Source organism: Thermobia domestica, chromosome 9 (genome assembly GCF_964235325.1).
Source record: "Thermobia domestica chromosome 9, izTheDome1.hap1.1, whole genome shotgun sequence".
Classification (NCBI taxonomy): Eukaryota; Metazoa; Arthropoda; class Insecta; order Zygentoma; family Lepismatidae; genus Thermobia; species Thermobia domestica.
The window spans coordinates 17,178,418-17,204,704 of NC_137462.1; the positions used below are offsets into that span (position 1 = coordinate 17,178,418).

Below are 26,287 nucleotides of genomic sequence, written 5' to 3' on the forward strand. Positions count from 1 at the left end.
TCATTTTCATTTTTTTACATATATCTCCCACTTCGGCCCCTACGTTTTACTGTCCTACTGGTAAAAGCCGTCCCAGATCCGAACCTTATCTATGTTGAAAGTTTAATAGAGAACGGCTAGGTGATTCAAAAGTTATTATGTTTTATTCATTTTTATATATCAACCCTCCTCCTGCCCCTAAGTTTTACCGTTAAAACGAAAAGATGAAAAAGGTTCCAGAGCCCGAACCTTATCAATGTTGCAAATTTGACCGAGATCGGTCGGCTGGTTCAATAGATTAGGTATCCCAAATATAGTTACTTTCAAAATTATATTATTATTATTATTATTATTATTATTATTATTATTATTATTATTATTATTATTATTATTTGCTTACTTTTGAACTTGCATTGCGAAATTAGTGCAAAATATATTTTATTTCTCTATATTTTCCTCGATTGCATGTTTTTCCTTTATCGGTGGACACTAATTTCTCTCTAGGGCGTCGAATAAATCAATTTCGTTGTGCACTTTTGTGCAAAGAGCTTTACAAAAAGAAGCCGGTTCGTTCCAAAGATCAGGGCTAAAGTAGGTAATATTTGGCTTATAATTTCAGATGGCATAATACTGTAGGGGTAACATAGTGGCCTTATGAATAATACAGCTGTCAAACGTAGGTTCAAATCCTGTTAATGCCAAAGTTAATTTTTTTACAAAGTGATTGTGAAGAATCGACTTATAATACTGGACAAACAATACATAAGAATGTGGAAGCAAACACTTGTATCATGATAGAGACGGTTTACGAATGCTGTACTCTGGGGATAACATCTCGGTAAGTTTCGTACCACAGATACCAAAATCCTCATGATGATGATGTCAATTATGACCTTTCCATTAAAACTTATAAGATTAACATTTGTGCTTCTTAGCGAGAAATTTTCGTGAAACAATGCTTATTGTCTTCTTAATAACTTAGATTCATCTTCCAACAAGATACATTTTATATTATTGTCTTTGTGACATGATAACTAATACTTTTGAAATCGTGTTTCTTTCTGAAGAAGTGTTTACTGCTCACGCGAAATAAAATTTGTAAATGCCTCTCTACGATAATTTCTCATTAAAGTGATATTTTAAATTTTTATTACGTAATGAGAGAACACTTTTCACTTTATTTCAAGCACTATTTCGTCTACAATGGAAGTAATCCATGAAACTTTTAATAGCAACATTAACTCCATTATCTCGTATCCATTCTTCTCAACTGAATGTGTGAAGTCATCGTAGTCTTTGTGGATGATACAATAACTGATCTCAAATATTTCGTATTCATGATGGCTCGGGGATGCAAGTTCCTTTGTATACTTGTTGTACTGATTTATCTTTCCGAAAGCGTTCTCGGACAAGGGATTAGTTTTCAAAGTAAGTAATGTTAATAATCTAACTACCTAACTCAATGGCTTATGAAGCCCGGAGATTCAATGCCACGTTCAAGAAAGCTCTCCACCGACTTCTATCCTTAGCTAACTGAATCCAGTTTCTATTTTGTATTGCTATTTCTACGAGATCCATCTTAATATTGTCCTCCCATCTGCGCCTAGGTCTTCCTAATGGTAATTCTCCGATTGGTCTTCCAGTTAAGACTCTGAAAGCGTTTCTACTTTCTTCCATTCTAGTTACATGACCTGCCCACTTGAGCCTCGTGACTTCATGACCCTAAAAATGTTTGGTAAACCGTATAAATTATATAGTTCTTCGTTATGAAGTTTGTGCCATTCCCCATTCCCGTTCCTCTTGGGTCCGAATATTCGTCTCAAGATCTTGTTCTCAAATATTTTCAGTCTATGTTCTTCCCTCGGAGTAAGCGACCATGTTTTGCAACCATACAGAACAACAGGCAGATTACCGTTTTATATATTTTAAGCTTCAAATTCCTCGACAGAAATTGCGACGATAAGAGAATTTGGACTAAATAGAAACATGAATTCCCTCCTTTTAGTCGACATTTAATTTCTTCGTGAATATGATTTTCATCTGTTAATATTGATCCTAGATGTTTGAAAGTATCCACTTTAACAATTGAAATTTTCAATATGTAAAAAAAATATGTCCAAATGTTACTTAATAGAATATGAAGATTGTGATTATTACATCTCGTATTTTGTATTTGACTGTATTTTGACTGTATTTTGTGAACAAAATATATTAGTAATGACTAATTGTTGAAATTTCTTCATATGTAACACATTCTGCACCATTATAAAGCTGATAATTTGTACTTTGTAATTGCCTTCTAATTAGTACAAATTATTATTATTATTATTATTATTATTATTATTATTATTATTATTATTATTATTATTATTATTATTATTATTATTATTCCCGGGTCTGCATGTGGCTCAGTGGTAGAGCGTTCGCCTGTGATGCTTGGAGTCCCTAGTTCAATTCCAGCTCACGGCAAATGAACTTTGTGGTGGGCAAACACTATGTACGTGGGCATTCTCGAGGTTCTCCCGTCTCCTCCCACTTTCGTCATTCCACCATCTCATTCATTTCTCATCATCACCGTCTCTTTTAGCCTCGCCGGCATATTCGTGGGACGTAAAAGTGAAATATTTTAATTATTTCACATTTCTGTTCCGTATAGTTCAATAATAATCGGCACACTATTGGACACATGTTTACTTATAGAACAAAAATCTCATTTTGCACTTCGTAAATTCGTCTTTTACCATTCTTATCGACGTTATTCTACTTATAGGCATTATATAATATTCTAGCTCCCCAACACAAACTTTTCATAAATGTTGTTCTGATTTAATGTCGTTCGTCCTCTTAACACTTACTTTCTCATTCCATTTCCATTGCACATCTTCCTCACTTGTTCCTTACTCTACTAGATTCCTTTGAGCACACTACTTCATTAAGCTCTTTCTTTTTCTTTATTTCGAGTATATACAGCATTTCCTGTAACAGCAATAAAGCGTAAAGGAGATTCGTTCTAACACAAAAGCACTTGTACAGAATTTTTAGCAGAATGATTCATCTGTGAGCGCAGCAACGCTTTTGGTTCGGCATTTGCAATACTATATGAGAAGGTTCACGCAGCACACAGAATCTCATAGATAAGCGAACACAAAACATTTAAGCATGCGCCACTATGACGTCAACGAGCTAGATAAAAAGAAATGACCTCGTTCCATCGGGGTTGCAAGCAGATTTTCAAACAAGAAAATTGTTGGTAAATGTAGAGGATTCTTTTCTTTTATGCTTTTTTCTTCCTCTTAAATATTTATGGTTCAAAGTAAAGCGCTTGCTGCCAAAACATTTACAAATTGTATACATCTGTACTTTAAACTGTTTGAATCTCATTTCCTAATTGATCTAGATTAACGTTTCAAACATTTGTTTCCCGTGGACCCCTGAGGGTTTAGGGTAAATTTAAAAGGGATCTTCGAGACATTTTATTTTCATTAAACTTCATTGAAGTTTAGTGAAAATAAAATATCACTATCTAGAAGAGATAGTCAAAAAATCTACAAAATGAAGTTGGCACTTCAGTAGAAAGTACAATGATCAGGTGTACCGGTATACGTTTTGCAGATGATATGGCAGTTATTGCAGAATCTGAAGACAAAATCAATAAGATGTTAGAGAACTTGGGGAAGAATATGGGATGAAAATAAAGGTTAGAAAGACAAAAACCATGGTGATTGGAACCAAGTGGTCGGTGTCAAATATAGAAGTAGGAGGGGAGTAAATAGAAGAGGTGAATAGTAATAATAGGTAATATTATTAGTAATGATGTGAAATGTGAACGTAAAAAACAAGAACAGGAATGGTTAAAGAAGCCTTCAGGACGAAAAAAATATTAGTTTGTGAGATCATGAATAAAGAGTTAAGAAAAAGATTCATAAAATGCTAAGTATGGAGTATTGTATTGTATTGTATAGGTCAGAAACATGTACATTACGTAAAAATGATGAAACACAACTGGAAGCTTTCGAAATGTGGGTGTAGAGAATAATGGAGAAAACTAACATGGTCGTGCAGAGAACGATTGAGAGGGACTTAGAAATGGTAAAGGAGAAAAGAACAATTTTAGATATTATTAACAAGAGAAACTCATTGGGACATTGGCTAAAAAGGAACTGTATCATGAGGGACATACTACAGGGTATGGTAGAGGAAAGAGAGAGAGAGGGAGAAGTAGATTACAATTACAATGGACGATATGAAAACAGAAACATCGTATGCAAAGACGGAGAGGTTAGCGGAAATCCCTGTAGAATGGAAGCCTCTCAGCTGCACCAAGTTGCCTACCAATAATGGCAAAATACCTATCATGATGATGACGCTCATTGCGTTGCTCACACCTTCGATATTTGTAATTTACATTATCTAGTTTTTCACCAATTGAGAAGAATAGAATAGAAAACGGTGAAAATGGAAATAACTACAGTAAATTACCAAATTTAAAGACTTAAAGATTTGAACGCATTTACAATGTACAATATAAGGCAAGGATTTCTTGTAAGTGTGAAAGTACTAGAGGAAATGGCACCATATCTTGCATAGGAGTAATGCAGGTAGAACTGCACGTATTACTCCAGAATTGCGTCCATCTTGGATTCCAATATTTTTGGTTCAGACCCAAACTATATAAAAGGAATAGGTTATTTGACATAAGGTATTAGGATTATGTTACACTGTTAAACATACATCCGACGTTATTTCCAAGTCATCTTGAAGTATTTAATAGTTGTTACCTTCATAATATCTATGTATTAACTTACAATGGGCCTTCCCAAACGTCCTAGGTATATTTGCCTCATATTGTGTATTGTAAATTCATTTTAAATGTGAGGTCGTTTGGGGTATCATTTAATATTATTTAATTGAGCTATTTTTTTTCTGATGGGCTACTTTTGTGTGACATGAAACCCTTTTAGAGTTAGACTCAAAAAAAAAAACTCTCAAGTCGAAAATAAAAACCACCCTTATATAGATGTCTGTTATATTAAAGATTCCCTTTCCATAAAAAATATTTATGCAAAATTTCTTGACCATGCTTGTCGAAGTTATAGATACATTATACAGGGTGTTTCAAAACAACACCAAAAACGTTTGGAAGGTGATTCTTGACACCAAGATAAGGCGAGAAGTATAGACCAACAAATGGTTCACAAATGGTTCTTTCTGAGGTATAGGCTGCCGAAAACATGAAAACGTGGAATTTAAAGGTTCATAGCTCCAATATTATGGGACCTACCACAGACGATCAAGATTCTATTTAAGAACTTGTATGTATCCTATCCAAATATTCATGTTTCAGAATTCTATGGTACTACCGCAACATTTTTATGGGGGTAGTTGGTGAGTACTTCAAATTATATTCCCGTAGCCAAACACCAGCTATAAAAATTGTAGCCTGAGTACATTAGGATTGTGAAACATGTATTTTTGGATTGCGCAGATTTATTTCCTAAGTGAAGTCTTGATCTGACTAGAACTATGGACCTTTAAACTTAATTTGTTCATGTTTTTTGCAGCCTATAACTCCGTAAGGAAACATTTGTGCACCTAGGTTAGTATGTACTTTTTGTCTTATCTTGGTCTCAGGAATCACCTCCCAAACTTTGTCGGTATTATTTTGAAACACCCTGTATAAATGAGAACTGTTCGTCGATCATTTTAAGATAACAACTTCCTGAGACCTCAACAATAAGAATCCGGAATAGCAGTAACGGGCTATCAGCTTTCACCGAGCGATTCATTCACAAAGAACAAACTTGTCACTGAATCTACTTCAATAATGAGAACAGAGTTTCTGTAAGATTGCTGAAACTCAGCTTAAATATAGAAACGACTATGTAAATTCTATATTCCGAAAGCAAATTGTCCTAAAATGGATGGAACATAGACAAAAAAGCACAAAACATTAGTATTATTGTCAATGAAAAACAAATAATTCCTCCACTTATCTCAAACACCAAAAGAGGAAGATGGATGAAATTCAGCTCAAATGTAGAGGAAACCAAAAAGATTTTATATCTCAAAAGCAAATTGTTCTAAAATGGATGGAACATAGTAAAAAAATCACAAAACATGAACATTAAAGTTAATCGAAAATCAATGAGAAAAATTAATTCTACCACATATCTCAAAACTATAGTAAGATGGCTACTTGAAAACTTATTGGAAAGACATCATGAAGAGCTTAAAAAGAATGTATAGCACGTAATGAAGAATATATAGATAAAACATTGTGAAAAGTCAAGTTGTTTTAGTAAAATCAATAATAATGATAACGTACATATATGCATTTACTGCGAATTTCCGAGGGTGTCCCACACGAAGGTTACATCAAGATTAAGAATCTCCAGACTCGATTTAACAAGGAACGTGACCTTTGACCTGATCACGTGACACAATCTGGTCCTTACGGCAAACCGGATATTGGTCCTTTAAGCATTATATCCCACATCCTTCACAATTTCTGTAATATGCTAGATTTTAAAATAAATAAATTATAAAATATATACTATTATCTGTAATGGGTTATAAAGTCAGTGTAGCATGGAAGCTTCTACCTGCAGTAAGTTGCCTACCAATAATAGCAGAATACCTATCATCATCATGATGGTCATTGCGTTCCTCATACCTTCGATATTTGTTATTTACATTACCTAGTTTTTAAAACCAATTTGAGAAAAATAGAATAGAAAAGGGTGAAAAAGGAAATAACTACAGTAAATTACTAAATTTAAAGACCTAAAGATTTCAAAGCATTTACAGTACGCAATATAAGGCAAGGATTCCTTGTAAGTGTGGATTTGCTAGAGGAAGTGACACCAAATCTTGAGTAGGAATAACGGTGGTAGAATTGCACCTATTACTCCAGAATGGCCGCCATCTTGGATTCCAATATTTTTGATTCAGGCCCAAACTATGTAAGAGAAAGAGGTTATTTGACATAAGATTTTAGGATTATGTTACACTGTTAACATACATCTGACGCCAGTTGTTACCTTCATTATATCTATTTATTAACTTTAAAATAAATAAATTATAAAATAAATACTATTATCTGTAATGGGTTGTTACCTTATACATCGTATAATGTAACATGGCCCGGAAGTTTTGGGCAACCAGTGTATATATGAATTTAATATTTATTAAAATTTTATTTTTAATATATAATTAATCAATGACTTGATTTGAAGTAGATCGCAAAATTTGCGTTAAGTTCCTTGAACTAATGATTTTAGTATATTTAGAGGGAAATATATGGTAATATATTTACATTGAACAATTATTTGTATATTTAGCTAAAATATAATATTATTTTAGGAAATAAGGTTATATCTGGTCGTTTTTAATCCTTTCTAGTCAATTTTCATTCATATTTTTGGCTTAGGGGATCTTCAAAAGAATTCAAAATTTTTATTTCAAAAATCTTCTTTAAAATTTTATATTTGTAAAGTCAGCCATAGTAGCTTCTTGAAGCATCTCTTTGTTTAATCTAAATTATCTGTGATTGGATCTTCCGCAATCACGGTTGTGGTTGAGATTTTTCGGCTCCTTTGATCTTGAGAGATACACCTATCATCGTATAGTTACGTCACAATGATCTTCCAATTGGGAATCTTCTTCCTGTTGCCTTTGTTCTTTTGGTTGATCAAGCCGCCATGATCAGATGGGTAGTGCGTCTGATCTGCAGAAAATCTACAATTTAATTCAGTGTGGTTAGCTGCTAGTGGAGCATTTTGGAGTACGGACTCCTGAGGACTGCGGCGCAATTCAAATTAGTTTTGACTTGCTCATTGTGTAAGGGTGAAGGAGAGCAAACTGCTGGCGTCAGGTTTGCACGTTGTTGCGGAAACCCGAAGACATGGAGTTCCAGTCACAAATATTTTGAAATATCCAAAATACTTGCCCGGGGCAAGTAGGATAAAGTATTGGTAAAGTATGAACTGAACAAACACGTTCGTTATATGGATTATTGCAGCAAGTAAGTGGTAGAAAGTAAAATTCCAAATTATTGTTGTTTTGGCCAAGTTGAAACCTGCGGAATTCTAACCTCTTTCGGATTGGAAAATGTTTATATCTGGTGTTGTGATGCCTTATAATATGTGCTAAACGCTGCGTATATTTTCCCTAAGTTATACAATATATAAACTTTGCGATGTGACATAAATCACTCGTTCAATGGAAGGGGGGGAGGATTGTTCTTTTGGAGTGTCAGTGTGGATGTTTGTTACCAATAGTCCATGAAATGTGTGAACTCTCGAGTACATACATTTCACCCCAAAATTATATTTTGAATATGTAATTTCGTATATTCTTCTTTTTGTTATTTATTATTTTCCGTACTGCTATATTACAGAACAAAATCCATTCTCTGGTTTGTGCTTACCTTCACTGTAGTTTGAATACGATGAGACAAATATATACAAAGTTTCGGCTCACATTGATAATAAGGGTGCTTGCATAACTATTGGTAATGGGAGATGCTCGTCAGCAACAACACGTTCGTTATGTATTTTGAATTCCTTTCACCAGAAACCAGAAATTCGAATTTTAAGCACATAGTTTAAGACTTTTTTTATTTTAACAATATACAAAATTAAAGCTAAATGGTCAACGTCCCATACGTACTCGGTAAGAGGCAGGGTGTGTGCTATATTATTAATCTGTTGAATAAAGTGATTTTTATATGTCTTAGGTTAAGTTAGTTAGATAGTTAGGCTAGGGACTAGGTTAAGTGTACTTTCTTTTCATGTAGATTTATTTAGTGTATGTATTGTCTCAAAAGAAAATGTTTTGTTGTAGGAATCAAAGTGGCTAGGTCTGAGTTCATACAAGGGAGGTCGCCTTGTTGATATAAATCCTCCGCGCTGACTCCACTTTCACAACGGTATCTAAAAGAGAATACTAAGAAAAGAAAGTAAAGTATGTAGCACACTGCCGTAATGAGTAGCACATGTGTAGTGCAAGGCTTACGTGATTTTGTAGTAAATGTCCTTATTTTCAATTTTTTTTTTTGACTAAACTAAACGAATGTAGAAATTGTTCATGATATGTGAATAGAATATGTAATGCAATGATAGACTTACCCATTCAGCTATGTCAAGAATTTTCCTCAATTTCCAACCTTTGCGATTTTTTTAAATATATTCTCCTGTTATTTCTTATCATACAGAAAGTTAGTGAAATAAAAAATATATGAGTCGAAACAAAATCTTTCATTATCCAGTGCAGAGCTAATTACTTAAATCTATGTAGTAAAGTAACTTCAATAGTCTTGTTATGTATTCAGAAAGTAGAGTTTTGAAAAGCAGTACGTGAATAGTGTAACGGAAGTATATTATAGCATCTTGAAACGTATAGAATCGTTTTCACTTAGTGTGACCGGGGTTGGAATCACAAACCTGCCAGGAAATTTCACTTCGTTAATAATATCAGAAAAATTCACTTTGACATTCATTTTCTTAACGAAATTCCATTCCGTTGCGTGGTTTAGGTCCAATTTGAGATTTTTTATCTGGGTTAGTAAATACAAACATTTAGATTTTCGAAGCACTCACCGTCAGTTTCACTCTTGGGTCAGTGTCTTGTTCTGTCGGATTGTGGTTTGTAACCTTATCTCGCGATGGGATGCAGGCTATGAACTGCGGATCGGGATACTGGGCTTGCGAGTGAGAATGAAGGAGGCTTAGAAATCTTTATATTTAGGGTCAACTTGAGTTCTATTTTCCGGAAATGATTGGTGTAGTGGATGGGTCAGTGAGTGTTGATAGCTTACCCGTCTGGGCCCGGTGGGTTCGCGTTCAGCAATCAGTGACACATTCACGCAGCCGTAGTCTCGAGGAAAGGGAACATCATACAGAAACACAATATCAGTATCATCATCATCGTTTTAATTTATTTTTTTATTTTATTTTATTTTAATTTTACAATTTTTTTGTAAAATTGGCGACCCAGCCAGGATCTGTTATTTCGATCTTTCGCGAGTGCTAAGTGAATCATATTGAAAGAGCAGTGTAATGTAATGGGACTGTTGTGACAAACGACTCCTTGAACGATGTGTAGTCACTCTTGAGTTTGTATATGTGTAGCTTGGGGAAAACAATTTGTGTGAAATGGAGATGTCTGCTGGTAGCAGGTCAAGTACTGAATCCCGTAGCCCGGATGAATATGTGTGTTGTAGTGAGGAAATACAGGGCTTCAGTGTGTATTGTGACGGTTGCTCTGGATGGGTGCATGCACAGTGCTATATTATAACCGATGAACAGGTAGAAGAATTAAATAAGTGTAGTGAGCCCTGGTTTTGTAAAACGTTTGTGGCCAAACAGCTGACTGTGCGATCGCTACCAAAGTCACAGGAAAGTGGAAAGGAACGGGGCACCACGACGCCCGTCACGGGAGAGAAAAGTTTGCACGATGGTGGAGATGGTACCGGAACTGCAGGTTCAACTTCACCCGTAGTAGACCTCGCGACTATGCTAGAACGTTTTAGTCAAACCTTAACTTTAACTTTGGATCAAAAATTTGACAAGGTTGACAGTGTTATGAACCAAAGATTTGAAAGAGTAGATAATAACTTGTTCACTATGAATCAAAAATTTGATATGTTAAAGTCGGAAATGATGCAAATTGTAAACGAAAAAGTCGATAATGTAAACAAGGACGTATCGGACCTCCGTAACGAAGTTCGCGATTTGTACACTTCGGTGGGGGAATTTCAGGATACGATAACAACGCGGGTAGACACCGTTGAGGAGAATCTCTGGTTGTCAGTAGAAAAGCAAAATCGCAGATGTGATCAGCTCGGTAAAGAACTATCCCATCTCGAGTCGAGCACCCGGAAATCTTATGACATACTCGAGGCCAAGATCCAAACTTTGGTGAAGGATCAGGAGCAAAATAAACCAGGTCGTGTCGGTCGCAAGCGGTCACGTGACTTTGTTGGTTGTGAGGGGGTTGACGCTGACGGAACAGACTCTGACACCCGAGTGGATGTACCAGTCTCTTCGGTTGGGGAGACTCGTACTGTCCCAACGGTGACAGTCTCTGTCTGTCAGCCGACCAACGTTCACACTAAGAATGTCTGGCCGTTTGATTTAAATTCGCATTCGTTGGTTACGAACAATTCCAGTCCCACCTGTGGGGATATCATGAGTGGTCAGGTTGCCTCTAGGGCTTTAAATCCATTATTGACGTGGTCTCAGGCTTCGGTCTCGACTTCCAATATATGTAAATTAAGTAATGTAATGTCCAGTACTGTTGCAGATAGGACTCCTTCGTTTGTTGGAATTCCGAAGGGAGTATGTAGTCACACAGTGGTATCGATGCAAGGCAACTTACTTTTTGGCCCAAATTATACCTCTTATTCGAATTTTGGACAAAATTATTCAAATGCAAAGAGCCCTGTTATTGGCTGCAACTCTCCCCTGAATCCCGGCAGATAGGAGTGATGTTCTGGAAATAGAGCGTTGAATCTAAGGCTGTCGGAAATAAATCACTTACCGAACTTCACTGGAGAATATGGTTTGGCCAGGTCTGTTCTAGAAAACTTAGAACAGGCGTTTAAGATAATCTCCGCATCGGAATACGAACGCATGGTTTTGGTACCGTGTTGTTTGTCGGCTGGGGCCAAGACTTGGTACCAAACGGTCTGCAAAGACATCAACAGTTATGCGAACTTTGTGCGTCTATTTAAGGAGCATTACTTCTCGGCCAGGATGGAACGCCTGCAGAAGAAATTCATCCAAGGAATGAAATTTGACCGGTCCAAGTATAACCGGCTAACTGACTTTGCCTGGAAGGTCATAGCTGAATATTATGCTGTGGCACAACATCCAGATGAGACAGAACTCATTGAGATTGTCCTAGATTGTCTGCCGGCTGGAGATGCTAAATTGTTGCGAGCCGTGGAGCCCAAGAATATCCAGCATCTGATTGTTAAGATAGCCGAAATAGAAGGTCATCCGGAACCTATGGAACCGCTGACAGATAAGAAATTTAAGCGTCTGCACATTCGGCAGGCCAAGATTGGAAAAAAGACAGAAAAGAACGGAAAGTCACAACAGACTAAAGACACTTCGTCGCAGACGGAGGAGGACGAAGGAAAGAAGAATGGTGATGCCAAGGGAAATGGAAATGGCAATCGATTCTTGGGGAACCGAGGTCGAAGAAGAAATTTTCAGGCCAGAAGATCCTGGTTCAACAACCGAAGGCAAAACTGGGAGAACGGAAACCAGAATGCTCCATATGTTTCCAACCCTAACTACCAATCGGGAGCAATGAACTTTGGATGTCATCGAGGTGCATCCCAACAGTGCGCGCCGAGTTCGAACCACATACCGGGAGCACAAGCCTATCTGGGATACATGCCGAATTTGCCTCCTGGAGGAGGCGGTGGCAACTCCCACATCCACTCCTTCCCCAGTGGTGAACATGGCTATGTCCACTGGTTGGCCTTCCCCGTATACGACGTTCATGCCGCCGATGGCGCAGTCATCTGAAGCGAATGGGAATAGTTCGGGAAATGCATGTCGCAGCCCTCATTAGGGGAGACTGTGGACTGCGATATGAATTCCTCGACTCCCCAAAAAGGAGAAAGTTCGATAACGGAACATCAAAATTTTTGTTTGGCACCAACCTGTCCAGTAGTTAATCTCGAACCTCAAAATTCAAATTGGATGTTTTGGTAATTTCCGGAATTCGGGGAAACAAATCGGGCACGCCTCTGTTCTCTGTTCGTTTCGTGATAGACGAGAGGGAGTGTGACTCCAGTGCGGAAAAGAGTGTTCTTTTATCCTATCCCTTACCCACTCTAACTTGTTCGGTAGGAGAGTTATCTTTGGTTTGTATCCTAGATTCTGGAGCGGATACGAATTTGCTCTCAGGAGATGTTTGGAGACGTATAAAAGAGATCTATCCTTCTGCCAAACTTCGACCGAAAACTAATAACTCTTTAAAAGGTTTTGCAGGAGACGAATCATTCCAAGTTAAAGGTTTCCAGATCTTAAACTTCACTATCCGAGATTGTGTTTTCGAAGTCTCAGTCTATGTTGTCCAGAAATTAAAAGCACACTGTATTTTAGGATTCCCATTTTTCGTTCGATACAACCTTTCTCTAAATTGTAAATCTAAAGAAATTTCCCTTGAATCAGACTCGGGACAGATCATTTCTATTAACATGGAACAGCAGCATTGTTGCCAGGTTACTGTCGCAGAACTAACTTCAGATAAAGAGGACGACTCTTTATTTCAACCCTCCGTTACGAAGGAGGAACTTCGGGACTTTGTTTCTCAGAGAACCGATCTCGATTCGGATTCTCAGGAGAGGTTATTTTCATTGTTAGTTCGATTCAGGTGTCTCTTCACAGAGAATCCCAGTGTCATAAAGGTCGAGCCGTATAGAATACAGCTTTCCGACGACGTCCCGGTGGTAGGAAAGTTGTATCCTGTACCCATTCGTCTTCAGAAAGAGTTTGAGGAGGTCTTAGATAAGTGGGTAAAACTTGGGATTATCGTGGAAGGTCCTTCACCTTACAGATGCCCTGTACATATTGTGCGTAAGGCGTCTGGAGAGCTAAGGCCCGTGATTGATCTGCGTGGCATCAACGAGCGTGTGATTACACCAAAGATTCAGGTCGAGCCGATCTCCGATCTAATCGTACGAGTCAGTGGTGCAACCATTTTCACCTCGTTGGACTGTACGCAATCATATCATAGTGTCCCGATCCATCCAGACTCTTACAAATATGTTAGCTTTGTTTACAAAGGACGTCAGTATCAAATGACTCGGTTAACAATGGGCTTGAAATCATCACCAGCGGTTTTCCAGTCTGTCATGCACACCTTCTTTGGATTAGAAACCTTCAAAAATTTTCTTATAGTTTACCTGGACGACGTTCTTTGTTTTTCATCTTCCACAGACGAACATTTTCAGCATTTAGAAAAGGTCTTCAACACACTTCGTTCGGCTAATCTTTCTCTCAATTTTCGGAAATGCAACTTCTTCAAATTCGAAATTCCTTTTCTTGGTCATCTTGTTTCAGGATCTTCTGTAAAAATAAATCCTAAAAGTAATGAGGCCATCCGTCACTTTCCCCTTCCACGAACTAAGAAGGCTCTACCGAGATTTCTTGGTCTCGTGGGATGGCGAAAGCGACATTTTCCAAACTTCGCAGGTTTAACTGCTCCGTTTTACGATCTTCTCAAGAAGGACCGGAAGGTAGAATACTCTTCGGAGTTATTAGAAAAGTTCGATCATCTAAAAGAACTTCTAAGTAGTCCTCCTGCTCTTGCTCAACCTGATTTCAATTTGGATTTTCATCTGTTCAGTGATGCCTCTGCGGAGTCATTGGCTGGCTACGTGGCTCAATTTCCCCCGGGACAGGATGACCCGGAGGTTATTGCGTACGCGAGTCGGCGAATAAAACCGCATGAGGCCTCCTTGTCAGTTTTCCAGTTAGAGTTGGCAGCTGTTCTCTTCCTCTGCGAGAAGTTCTCCTACTTCATTTTAGGTCGACGGACTACGGTCCACTGTGACAATGCTGCAGTCACATATGCTTTCAGTTTGAGAAATCTTGATGCTCGAACTACTGGTTTTTTGCTCAAACTGCAACGTTTCGATTTACAATTTGTTCACATCAAAGGCTCTGACAATGAAATCGCTGACCTATTGAGCCGTTATCCTCCAGAAATTCCTGAGGCAGAAGAGGGTCATTTTATAAATTTTTTGACCGCGGAGGACGCTGACCTCTTGGATGTCGCGGAACTGAGGCGAGAACAGCGGAAAGATCCGTATTGTAGAAAGCTACATGCCATTTGGAAGGATTCTCGAGACAATGACAGGATACGTGTGGAGAATCATTTAGTTTATGTTAGAAATTCTCAAAATTCTGTTTGGCTGCTGGTCATTCCTGCCAGCTTGGTGGAAAATATGGTTTCGGCGATTCACAACAAAAGCCATTTTGGTGTGAAGCGATGTTTGTCGTTCGCTAAGGCCATGTTTCATTGGAAAGGTATGCGTGAGACTTTTACTAAGTATATTCAAGAATGCCTTCCTTGTACACGAACTAAGTACTCGTACAGGGTGATCAGAAAGGAACCCTGCCATGTTGAGGCCTCTGCTTCCTTCGAGAAACAATGCCTCGATCTGGTCGGGCCCCTTCCTAGGAGTCAGGGTTATAAGTATATCTTGTCTATCTTGGACGTCTACAGTCGCTTCGTGTGTTTCTTCCCCCTTAGGACGGCTCACACGAGGGAGATTGTGGCTGTCCTCGAGAAAAGATATTACTATCAACTACCTTATCCTAAGTATTTGGTGAGTGACCAAGGTCCGCAATTCTTGTCGCGCGTCTGGCGAGAATTTTGTCAAAAACATCGAATCAAACACATACTTACCACGCCATACCATCCTTCCTCCCATGGCATTATAGAGCGCAGACATCGTGACCTCCACCGCATTCTCCGCCTCTATTGTAGCGAGAATCAATCCAAATGGAGTACCTTTCTAAAAGCCGCCCAAGGTTTGTGTAACCATTCCTGGTGTGATGCACTTGGATGCACACCGGCAGAGCGTTTCCTATGCTACTCTGCGTCCAAGAGCTTCAAGGAGAATTGTATCTGGCCAAAAGAATCACTTCCTGTCAGTGAAGACAAGAAACTCGTCATATTTAGCCCAGCAACTGTGCCCAAGAAAGAACGTAAACAGCAGAAACATCAGGATACCATTACTGAAGGCTCATTGGTAATGGTTAAAACTCATCACGTGTCATCCATACCAAAGAAAGTATTTGCCAAGTTTATGGATACCTATGTGGGACCATACATTGTTTCCGCTATAACTAGAAATTCAGCTAGATTACAAAGTTTAAAATATTGGCACGCAGAGTTTCGACAACCTAAAATTATTTCGATGCTCTGAAGAAAAGAGGAGAGAGCTGTTGGGAGGTTGAACAGAAACAAAACATGGTCGTAAAAAAAGAAAGAAAAAAAAGAAAGAGAATCGTAGGTTAAATTTAGATTAAGGTAATTTTTGTTTGTTTTGTGTCTATTTTGTGTCCAATTTTCCTTTTTTCGTATAGAGTAGTTATAAAATTCTTTGTTAGGCTTAAGGTCTCTGAAAAATTTTCTAAAACATTTCTTATATTGATCGCATTGCATTAGAGTGTTTTATGTCTTAAATGTTAGGTTAGAGAAAAAAAGGAGCTTAACTTTGAACTTCTAAGTTAGATTTTTTTCCGAACCTCCCGGAGGATGTTACCTTATACATCGTATAATGTAACATGGCCCGGAAGTTTTGGGCAACCAGTGTATATATGAATTTAATATTTATTAAAATTTTATTTTTAATATATAATTAATCAATGACTTGATTTGAAGTAGATCGCAAAATTTGCGTTAAGTTCCTTGAACTAATGATTTTAGTATATTTAGAGGGAAATATATGGTAATATATTTACATTGAACAATTATTTGTATATTTAGCTAAAATATAATATTATTTTAGGAAATAAGGTTATATCTGGTCGTTTTTAATCCTTTCTAGTCAATTTTCATTCATATTTTTGGCTTTGGGGATCTTCAAAAGAATTCAAAATTTTTATTTCAAAAATCTTCTTTAAAATTTTATATTTGTAAAGTCAGCCATAGTAGCTTCTTGAAGCATCTCTTTGTTTAATCTAAATTATCTGTGATTGGATCTTCCGCAGTCACGGTTGTGGTTGAGATTTTTCGGCTCCTTTGATCTTGAGAGATACACCTATCATCGTATAGTTACGTCACAATGATCTTCCAATTGGGAATCTTCTTCCTGTTGCCTTTGTTCTTTTGGTTGATGAAGCCGCCATGATCAGATGGGTAGTGCGTCTGATCTGCAGAAAATCTACAATTTAATTCAGTGTGGTTAGCTGCTAGTGGAGCATTTTGGAGTACGGACTCCTGAGGACTGCGGCGCAATTCAAATTAGTTTTGACTTGCTCATTGTGTAAGGGTGAAGGAGAGCAAGCTGCTGACGTCAGGTTTGCACGTTGTTGCAGAAACCCGAAGACATGGAGTTCCAGTCACAAATATTTTGAAATATCCAAAATACTTGCCCGGGGCAAGTAGGATAAAGTATTGGTAAAGTATGAACTGAACAAACACGTTCGTTATATGGATTATTGCAGCAAGTAAGTGGTAGAAAGTAAAATTCCAAATTATTGTTGTTTTGGCCAAGTTGAAACCTGCGGAATTCTAACCTCTTTCGGATTGGAAAATGTTTATATCTGGTGTTGTGATGCCTTATAATATGTGCTAAACGCTGCGTATATTTTCCCTAAGTTATACAATATATAAACTTTGCGATGTGACATAAATCACTCGTTCAATGGAGGGGGGGGAGGATTGTTCTTTTGGAGTTTCAGTGTGGATGTTTGTTACCAACAGTCCATGAAATGTGTGAACTCTCGAGTACATACATTTCACCCCAAAATTATATTTTGAATATGTAATTTCGTATATTCTTCTTTTTGTTATTTATTATTTTCCGTACTGCTATATTACAGAACAAAATCCATTCTCTGGTTTGTGCTTACCTTCACTGTAGTTTGAATACGATGAGACAAATATATACAAAGTTTCGGCTCACATTGATAATAAGGGTGCTTGCATAACTATTGGTAATGGGAGATGCTCGTCAGCAACAACACGTTCGTTATGTATTTTGAATTCCTTTCACCAGAAACCAGAAATTCGAATTTTAAGCACATAGTTTAAGACTTTTTTTTATTTTAACAATATACAAAATTAAAGCTGAATGGTCAACGTCCCATACGTCCTCGGTAAGAGGCAAGGTGTGTGCTATATTATTAATCTGTTGAATAAAGTGATTTTTATATGTCTTAGGTTAAGTTAGTTAGATAGTTAGGCTAGGGACTAGGTTAAGTGTACTTTCTTTTCATGTAGATTTATTTAGTGTATGTATTGTCTCAAAAGAAAATGTTTTGTTGTGGGAATCAAAGTGGCTAGGTCTGAGTTCATACAAGGGAGGTCGCCTTGTTGATATAAATCCTCCGCGCTGTCCCCACTTTCACAACGGTATCTAAAAGAGAATACTAAGAAAAGAAAGTAAAGTATGTAGCACACTGCCGTAATGAGTAGCACATGTGTAGTGCAAGGCTTACGTGATTTTGTAGTAAATGTCCTTATTTTCAATTTTTTTTTGACTAAACTAAACGAATGTAGAAATTGTTCATGATATGTGAATAGAATATGTAATGCAATGATAGACTTACCCATTCAGCTATGTCAAGAATTTTCCTCAATTTCCAACCTTTGCGTTTTTTTAAATGTATTCTCCTGTTATTTCTTATCATACAGAAAGTTAGTGAAATAAAAAATATATGAGTCGAAACAAAATCTTTCATTATCCAGTGCAGAGCTAATTACTTAAATCTATGTAGTAAAGTAACTTCAATAGTCTTGTTATGTATTCAGAAAGTAGAGTTTTGAAAAGCAGTACGTGAATAGTGTAACGAAAGTATATTATAGCATCTTGAAACGTATAGAATCGTTTTCACTTAGTGTGACCGGGGTTGGAATCACAGACCTGCCAGGAAATTTCACTTCGTTAATAATATCAGCAAAATTCACTTTGACATTCATTTTCTTAACGAAATTCCATTCCGTTGCGCGGTTTAGGTCCAATTTGAGATTTTTTTATCTGGGTTAGTAAATACAAACATTTAGATTTTCGAAGCACTCACCGTCAGTTTCACTCTTGGGTCAGTGTCTTGTTCTGTCGGATTGTGGTTTGTAACCTTATCTCGCGATGGGATGCAGGCTATGAACTGCGGATCGGGATACTGGGCTTGCGAGTGAGAATGAAGGAGGCTTAGAAATCTTTATATTTAGGGTCAACTTGAGTTCTATTTTCCGGAGATGATTGGTGTAGTGGATGGTTCAGTGAGTGTTGATAGCTTACCCGTCTGGGCCCGGTGGGTTCGCGTTCAGCAATCAGTGACACATTCACGCAGCCGTAGTCTCGAGGAAAGGGAACATCATACAGAAACACAATATCAGTATCATCATCATCGTTTTAATTTATTTTTTTTATTTTATTTTATTTTAATTTTACAATTTTTTTTGTAAAAGGGTTATAAAAGTTATATTTTTTGATTCCTAAACTTATTAAATGCTGCTAGTGTTTTGACATTGGTAAGTTAAGAAAACTCTAGGAGAAAACATTTATTTTAAGATTACTGCCAGTTGTATTTCTTTTCTAACTCAATAACTTTCGAGAAACAAACAGGATAATAAAATTGTTTCACTTTCAACAACATACATCGATTCAAAGACTTTTTTTCTGTACAGAATGTGGAGCAAATGAGCGCAGAAATTTTGGAGTTCTCTGCGAAAAAACCTGTGCTAATGTCTTAGCACCACCAGAATTGTGCAAACAAGGGACATCGCTTGGATGCCGCTGCAGGACTGGTTTCGTCCGTGAACATCTTGGAGGAGAATGTGTTCGTATAGCACAATGCAGAAAAAGTAAGTCTATTTCTTCTTATAATATTAATACTATTATTTCACCTCACAGTCGTAACACTCTTCATGAAAAGTTTTACACTTACAACTTGTACTGTGTGAACTGGTACTTATATATACTTTTCTTCCGTCATTAAACTCACTTTGAAACGAAGTTCATGTAATAGATCTTACTCAAAAATTAGTATGATGGTCTTCAGAGGCACCAATTTTAAGAAGTCATCAAATGCAGGAACCGACGAATATGTCCACTTCTTTCTCTCCTCAATCACAGGTTAGTGGGAAACATGGGAATTTTGAAACTTTTCTCTCACTTAAGAGAGTTGTTTTATACTTTGACACGTTATATTTTTCGTAACTGCATCTAGATATTATATCCTTGGTCTTTCTCTTCCTGGTTTTCTAGTAGGCCAATGTGCTCTACTAGGCATATAGGTACCTTTCTATTTCGTTAAGCATATCATTATTTAGTAATTGTAAAAGGTTTTTAGAATTGACAGCTCATTTTGGAGAATTAAAGCGGGTCTTTTCTGGCATCATCTAATTGTTTCTTGAAATCGTTCATACTCTTTATATCCACAATTAACTTTGACTTCCAATTATTTTCTTGTTCACCTCAACCATACATTAATGGATAACACGGAACTCTTAAAACTATTCTCTCCCTTGGGAGGGCCGTTTTACACTTTGATAAAGTATATTCTTTGTAAGTGCATTTAGATATTTTATGATTGGTCTCCCCTCTTCCTGGTTTTCGTTCTTCTTTTCCCACTTTCAACACAGTGATCCAATCGCAGTGCCGAATAAGATCGTCAAGAATGATTTTCTCCTTCTCTTTCCTATTATCTTCATGATCTGTCGTCCTTCACTAGCTACTTTTAGTGCGTTTCGTTCCTTTTCTTTTCGGTCCATGATATGCGCAGCATTCTGCGTCAACACCACATTTCAAATGCTTTCAGCCTGGATATTCAGCTTTTCTCAATCTCCACGTCTCTGATTCCTAAAGAAAGATTATGTAAGAATGTGATAATTGTCTTCAGTTCGAATTCTGATCTTTACTGTATTATAAACGGGTTAGGTACCGGTATACATTTGCCAAAACGACAAATATGTTCAACTCTCAGCAGCGATCAAACGCGGGAAGCTCGGATGGCAGGTAGATGTCTTATAAGCCGTCTTATAAACCTTAAGGATTACTTAATTAATTTAATGAAGGGGACTCTAATAACATCTTCGGAAGTCAATTACAAAGACATTTATTGTGATTTAAAGAAAAAGCAATTACAAAACGCATATGCATTACATCGTTCGATTACTTGAAATTTTTCGGCAACACGAAAGACTCGTCGCTGTAAAACACCTGTGGTTTATGGCAGAAAAATGCTACAACTCGTTTCCAGAAGTTTCTTTTCAAAGTAACATAACATCGTTCAAGAAGTTCTGCACAGACCGAAAGAGTGACTGTGATGCTGCGAAGTATGAGCTATATGCTGTAAGGTAAACACACACACACACACACACACACATATATATATATATATATATATATATATATATATATATATATATATATATATATATATATATATATATATATATATATATATATTAAATATTTAAATTTAACACCACTCAAGTGATTGAGTCTGCCATTTTTACCTTACAACAAAAGAAAATCTCTTCCACAAGTTAATAAGTCCGCTCGCTGTCGTCTAGGTAACAGGTTCAAAATACGACTGAGTTAAATGCAATACCAAGGAAATTAACTTGGATTACTAGTTTATTATAATTAATATTTCTCTAATTTATGAAAGCTGACTGACTAGTGTTTTAGATTTAAAGGACGTTACTTTGCCCTTAAAGACAACTTTAATATTATGCTCGTCTTCCCCAAGTATTCATTAGAGAGGATAAAGAACTCAGCCTCTAATTTAAATACTTGTATTTCTAATACTACCCCATCGACAAATTGCCGCCATCGATGGCGGAAAGCCTCATACTTCAGCTGCCAGGCCGCCAACATAGGTGGTGTCAAGACGGGATGTGGTCGTTGCCCACTTATGCCATTTTGTTGTTTTTCTTTTCGCAGACCGACGATAGCAGCTGTTCCGCTAAAGTGCCCATGATGCAGTTTACAGCTGTATTTTGCGTGGCGGCTTGCCAGAGACAATAAGACCTTTGCCGCTAAATAGCCTGATTGGAGAAATCGTCGACTAGTAGTGCTGCCTGTATGTTCGTTTCGCGTTCTTCATTTGTTACATGATGTGCAGTGTATGTGAACTCCTTCAAATATTTACAAATGAAGTTTACACGCACAAGTTGGAAACAACGTTTTGTAAGTGATAAAAATGTGCATATATTATACTGTAGTGCTTTTAGAAGTGAACAATTGTCTCGTAACTGTATCAAGTTGCTGGTTAAGCGCAAATGACAAGAACATAATGTGTAGATGGCCCCTGGTGGAGAAGACGATGAATAAAGGAAATTTTATGTTGTGTCCCTTCACTGGTTTCTTCCTAATGACAGCGTAACACATGTGTTACTGTGTGTTAAGGGACCTCATAAACCAAATACTTTAATTTGGTTCCTCCTACACCTGGTCCTTGAGTCTCCGGCACTTATTAATCTGCTTGACTGTGTGCATATTTGTGGTCGTAAAAACCACAAATCGCTGACCAACTCGCGTACGGCATTTTGGCGGCCGCAGATACGTTACCGCTAAGCGGACAGTCGTTGGCGGGCCGCTGTCGATACTGGCCAAGGACCACTGTTTTGCTGCTCTTGGCCTCTGGCGGCCCGCCAGCGGATTGTCAATGGGGTAATTAATAAGATTTCTCTAACACTCTTTGGAGTCTGCGGCAATATGGGAACTAGTACGCACTCTACTATAGATCCATATTCCTTACTTTCAAAGACTGTTAAACTTGATTACAGTAACTGTCTAGCCTACACCTGTTTGGACTCTCTACACTCAGAGAAAAATCCAATAAGGAAACAAAGTAAAAATTTAAAAGATGGGCAACTCACTGAATAGGAGTACCAGCCCTCACACATGGCCCAGCTATGATAATCCGTCTTGCATTCAAGAAACTAGGTAACAAAAGGTAATCCACACACTTTTATACATTCGAACACGAAAGTAGCAGTGTGAATAAGAAAACACCAGCCAAGCCTCACTACTGTCTGACTGTAAGGGGATTGAAACCAAATAGCAACCTGGATTCAAAATACGTCGGAAAAACCTCCAGCACCTGGCGATTTCAAAAATATAAGTATCCTGGATTCACACTCTTCCCAGGATCACCCCAAGAATTAATTTTTCTTCATTCTTTCTCATCGTTAAAACTAGAGCCCATTTTAGTAATTATTCTGACGTAGAACTTAACTCCCTAATTAACTCTTTAAGTTCCTACTCTTATCTCGTGAAAATACCTAAGTTACGGCCACAGACCACTTTCACTGGCGGGACAGGACACCTAACACCAACATATGCACAGAACATATAGCGACAATTTTAAAGAACAAAATTCCTGGAGAAAAGCTCTCTTATTACTTTAATTGCGACTGAAAAAGCCACCAGTTTAGAGACTTCCACCCTGCTGGCCTCCTCAGCTGAAATAGCAAATCCGTTTTCAATATCCGCCCTTTGATATATTTTTCCGAGGACAAAAAATGTAGAAAAAATTAAATTTAGCAACAATTCTGGAAATTTTTGCAGCTATGAGAAATTTACTGGTAAAAACAAGCAACGAAGAGAAATCTTTAAAAAGTAGCCTCTTTTAAGGCCTATAAGCAAAAGAGTGCAAGTGAAATTTCTGAACTCGTGAAATTTAGAATTTTAGAATTTAAGAATCAATATATATGATTGGGACAATTCTCAAATTAATGTATAAATAATTCGATATAATAAAAACATAAGAATATATATATATATATATATATATATATATATATATATATATATATATATATATATATATATATATATATATATATATATATATATATATATATAACTACAAGACCACTGTATCAGATAAATCGTCCAGTACCACTAATTTGAAAATACCAGAACAAAAATTCGAATAGGAAATCACAGAGGGTATTTTATCATTCCATGGCTCGAAAATGTTGCAACAGAGGAAACGATGATTAGAGTGAAATTGCCATAATGCAAAGGAGGATATCTATTTCCTAGAAAATTATCGCTCTAACCTCCCTCCGTAAGTGAGTGAAGCGGGAAGGAACGGTGAAATTGTAAATGAGAACCTTAGTTGTTGTAAATTCTATCTACAAAACAAAGTTATCTGAAATGTGTTTGTATAAGAGATAGATGTCTCTGTAATGGGAAAAGTATGTAAAATTATTGTTAAATGGTACCTTCCATTATGATTACAGGCAATGATTTGATGCAAAAATGAATCAACTGAAATGCGAAAGGAATTTGCCGAACAATGTGCACAAACATGTCTTCTTGCATGTGATAAAATATGAGCTTCACTGAAATGCTGTCCACAGTTACATTCCGACTAACTTTCAGCAATAATCTCAGTTATGATCCCCAGTAGCGAAACCGTACATACTGATTCAGATGTCTCCCAAACATCTTGCACACATTGCGTTAAATTATCAGGGGCGGCCAAAATGTTTGCAAGTTCCAAAATGTATTATCAAATACTTTCCTTCTCATTTCAGTTGCTTCATTTTTCCTATCCAATCACACTTTGCAATACAAATGGGTGTAAAATTTAAATCTCACCATATTTTTATTCATTACAGTATCAGTCACTTGTACACACAAGTGTTTTAGACAAACCATATACCTATTGCAAGTAAAACTGGGGTTCTCATTTGAGATTTTATCATTCATTCCTGCTTCATGCACTTACAGAGGGATATGGGAAAAGTAATTTTCTAAGAATTATATTTTCTCTTTTGCATTATGTCAATTATACTTTAATAATCTTTTTCTCCGTCTCGAGTCATGGAATGATAAATAGCCTGTTTCATTTCTTATACGAATTTTATTCTGATTTATCTCCAACTGTTTTCATATTAGTGGTACAGACAACATGTCTTGGGGGCCATCTTGAATACGGTGACCGATATGAAAAAACTTTTGCCACAACGCTTTTCTGGTTTTTAAAGATCTATCGAACGAAGTATTACTCGACCCATGTTTCCATTTAAAATTTTAAAGTTGGTCCCTGGGCTCCCATGAAGTGCGGCCCTGAGAGGCACTGCGACAACACCATTCGGTGTGCCCCATGACATTTTCTATTTGAGTTTTTGTTTGGTTCATTTATGATCAACCGTTTTCATACTAGTGCTACTGGACATTTATCTGATACAGGTAACATATTTGGGTGGCTATTTTGAATACAGTGACCGATATGAAAAATCTTTTGCCACATCGCTTTTTAGTTTTTAAAGGTCTATGGAACGAAATATCACTTTTCCCATATTTTCATTTAAAATTTTAAAGTTGGCACCCGGGCGCCCATGCAGGGCGGCCCTGTGTAGCACCGCGACGTCACCATTTGATTTTTCTCATAGCATTTCCTATTTGAGTTTTAGTTTGGTTCATTTATGTTCAACCGTTTTCGAGATATTTCAATGAAAAGATTAAAATGGGCCACCAGCTAAAATTCTATATAATTTTATTCTCTCCTGTAGAGCACCTACGTTGTGATTTTTACATGTAAGACTATTGAATGAAAAGTGTTCACAATTTATGAAATACTCTAGCCGTGACCAGTAGCGTAACCAGGATGTGTGTATGGGGGGGGGGGGCAAGTTCTGTTATAGGTACATATAGAAAAATTACAAACAAAAAAAAATAAACATAAAAATATATAAAAATTACAAACATCAAAGTATCAAAGTACAATTGTCGGACCTCTTTGGAGGTCGGCCCCTCTGCCCCCCTTCCCTAAGCCACTGGCCGTGACATCTTTATATTCTTCGTTGGACTTAATTTGAATTTAATTGGTCAAATCTCATCTGTATCATAAGGTTAATTAAATACCTAATGTAATCTGTGCAAAAGAAAATAAATTATGTATACTTCATCTAAAAAAAATCAATTGAGGGAAAAGAGGGCCCGCGGTGGCTCAATGGTAGAGCGTTCACCTCTGGTGCTAGGGGTCCCGGGTTCGATCCCACCCCCAACCCCGCCAAGTGAACTTTGTGGTGGGCAAACATCGTGTGCGTGGGTTTCCTCGGGGTTCTCCAGTTTCCTCCCACTTACTTCATTCCACCATTTCATTCATTACTCATCATCACCGTCTCCTTTAGCCTAACCGGCATAATCGTGAGACGTAAAACTAAAAGATTTCATTTCATTTTTAATTGAAGGAAAACGATCGCTACTCTTGTGAATCAAGTGGATGTTTCATTTCTGTAAAACGGTTTAATCGTCCTTTCATATTAAATTCAATTCCTTTTCAACACTTTTTTTTTCTTTTTTGTAATTTTACACAGGTACCCGTCTGAAATGAGTATTAGGCAATAATAGTAAAACTAGCTCCATAAGCATTGTACATGAATAATCTGATCATACTTTCCCTATATGTTCACAGCTCTCCGCTAATACCAGACATCATGGCTTGATATACGTAATATACCAGCTACTTCCTTTATTAGAGAAGAGAACAGATGGAAAATAACCACCGAAAAATAAATTATTTGATAATATTTTAAACATAAGTAAACCTTATGTTCTAGTTTGCTGCAAAATGACTTTCTTGAA

At 37.1% G+C, this 26,287-nt stretch overlaps 1 protein-coding gene across 1 annotated transcript; it reads left to right on the plus strand.

Annotated features, from left to right (window-relative positions):
• The first annotated feature begins 1,319 nt into the window (after positions 1–1,319).
• Positions 1,320–26,287, plus strand: LOC145660747 (venom peptide SjAPI-like). Its single transcript, XM_081726157.1, has 3 exons — positions 1,320–1,407; positions 19,363–19,539; positions 26,118–26,287. Exons 1-3 carry the CDS (start codon positions 1,320–1,322, stop codon positions 26,126–26,128), a joined length of 276 nt encoding a protein of 91 aa, XP_081582283.1. The 3' UTR covers positions 26,129–26,287.

Bases quoted from the DNA above. Each gene is read 5' to 3' on its own strand.
- LOC145660747 (XM_081726157.1), top strand. From the start codon at position 1,320: ATGGCTCGGGGATGCAAGTTCCTTTGTATACTTGTTGTACTGATTTAT. The intron at 1,408-19,362 runs GTAAGTAATGTT...TTTTCTGTACAG, and splicing joins ACAAGGGATTAGTTTTCAAA to AATGTGGAGCAAATGAGCGC.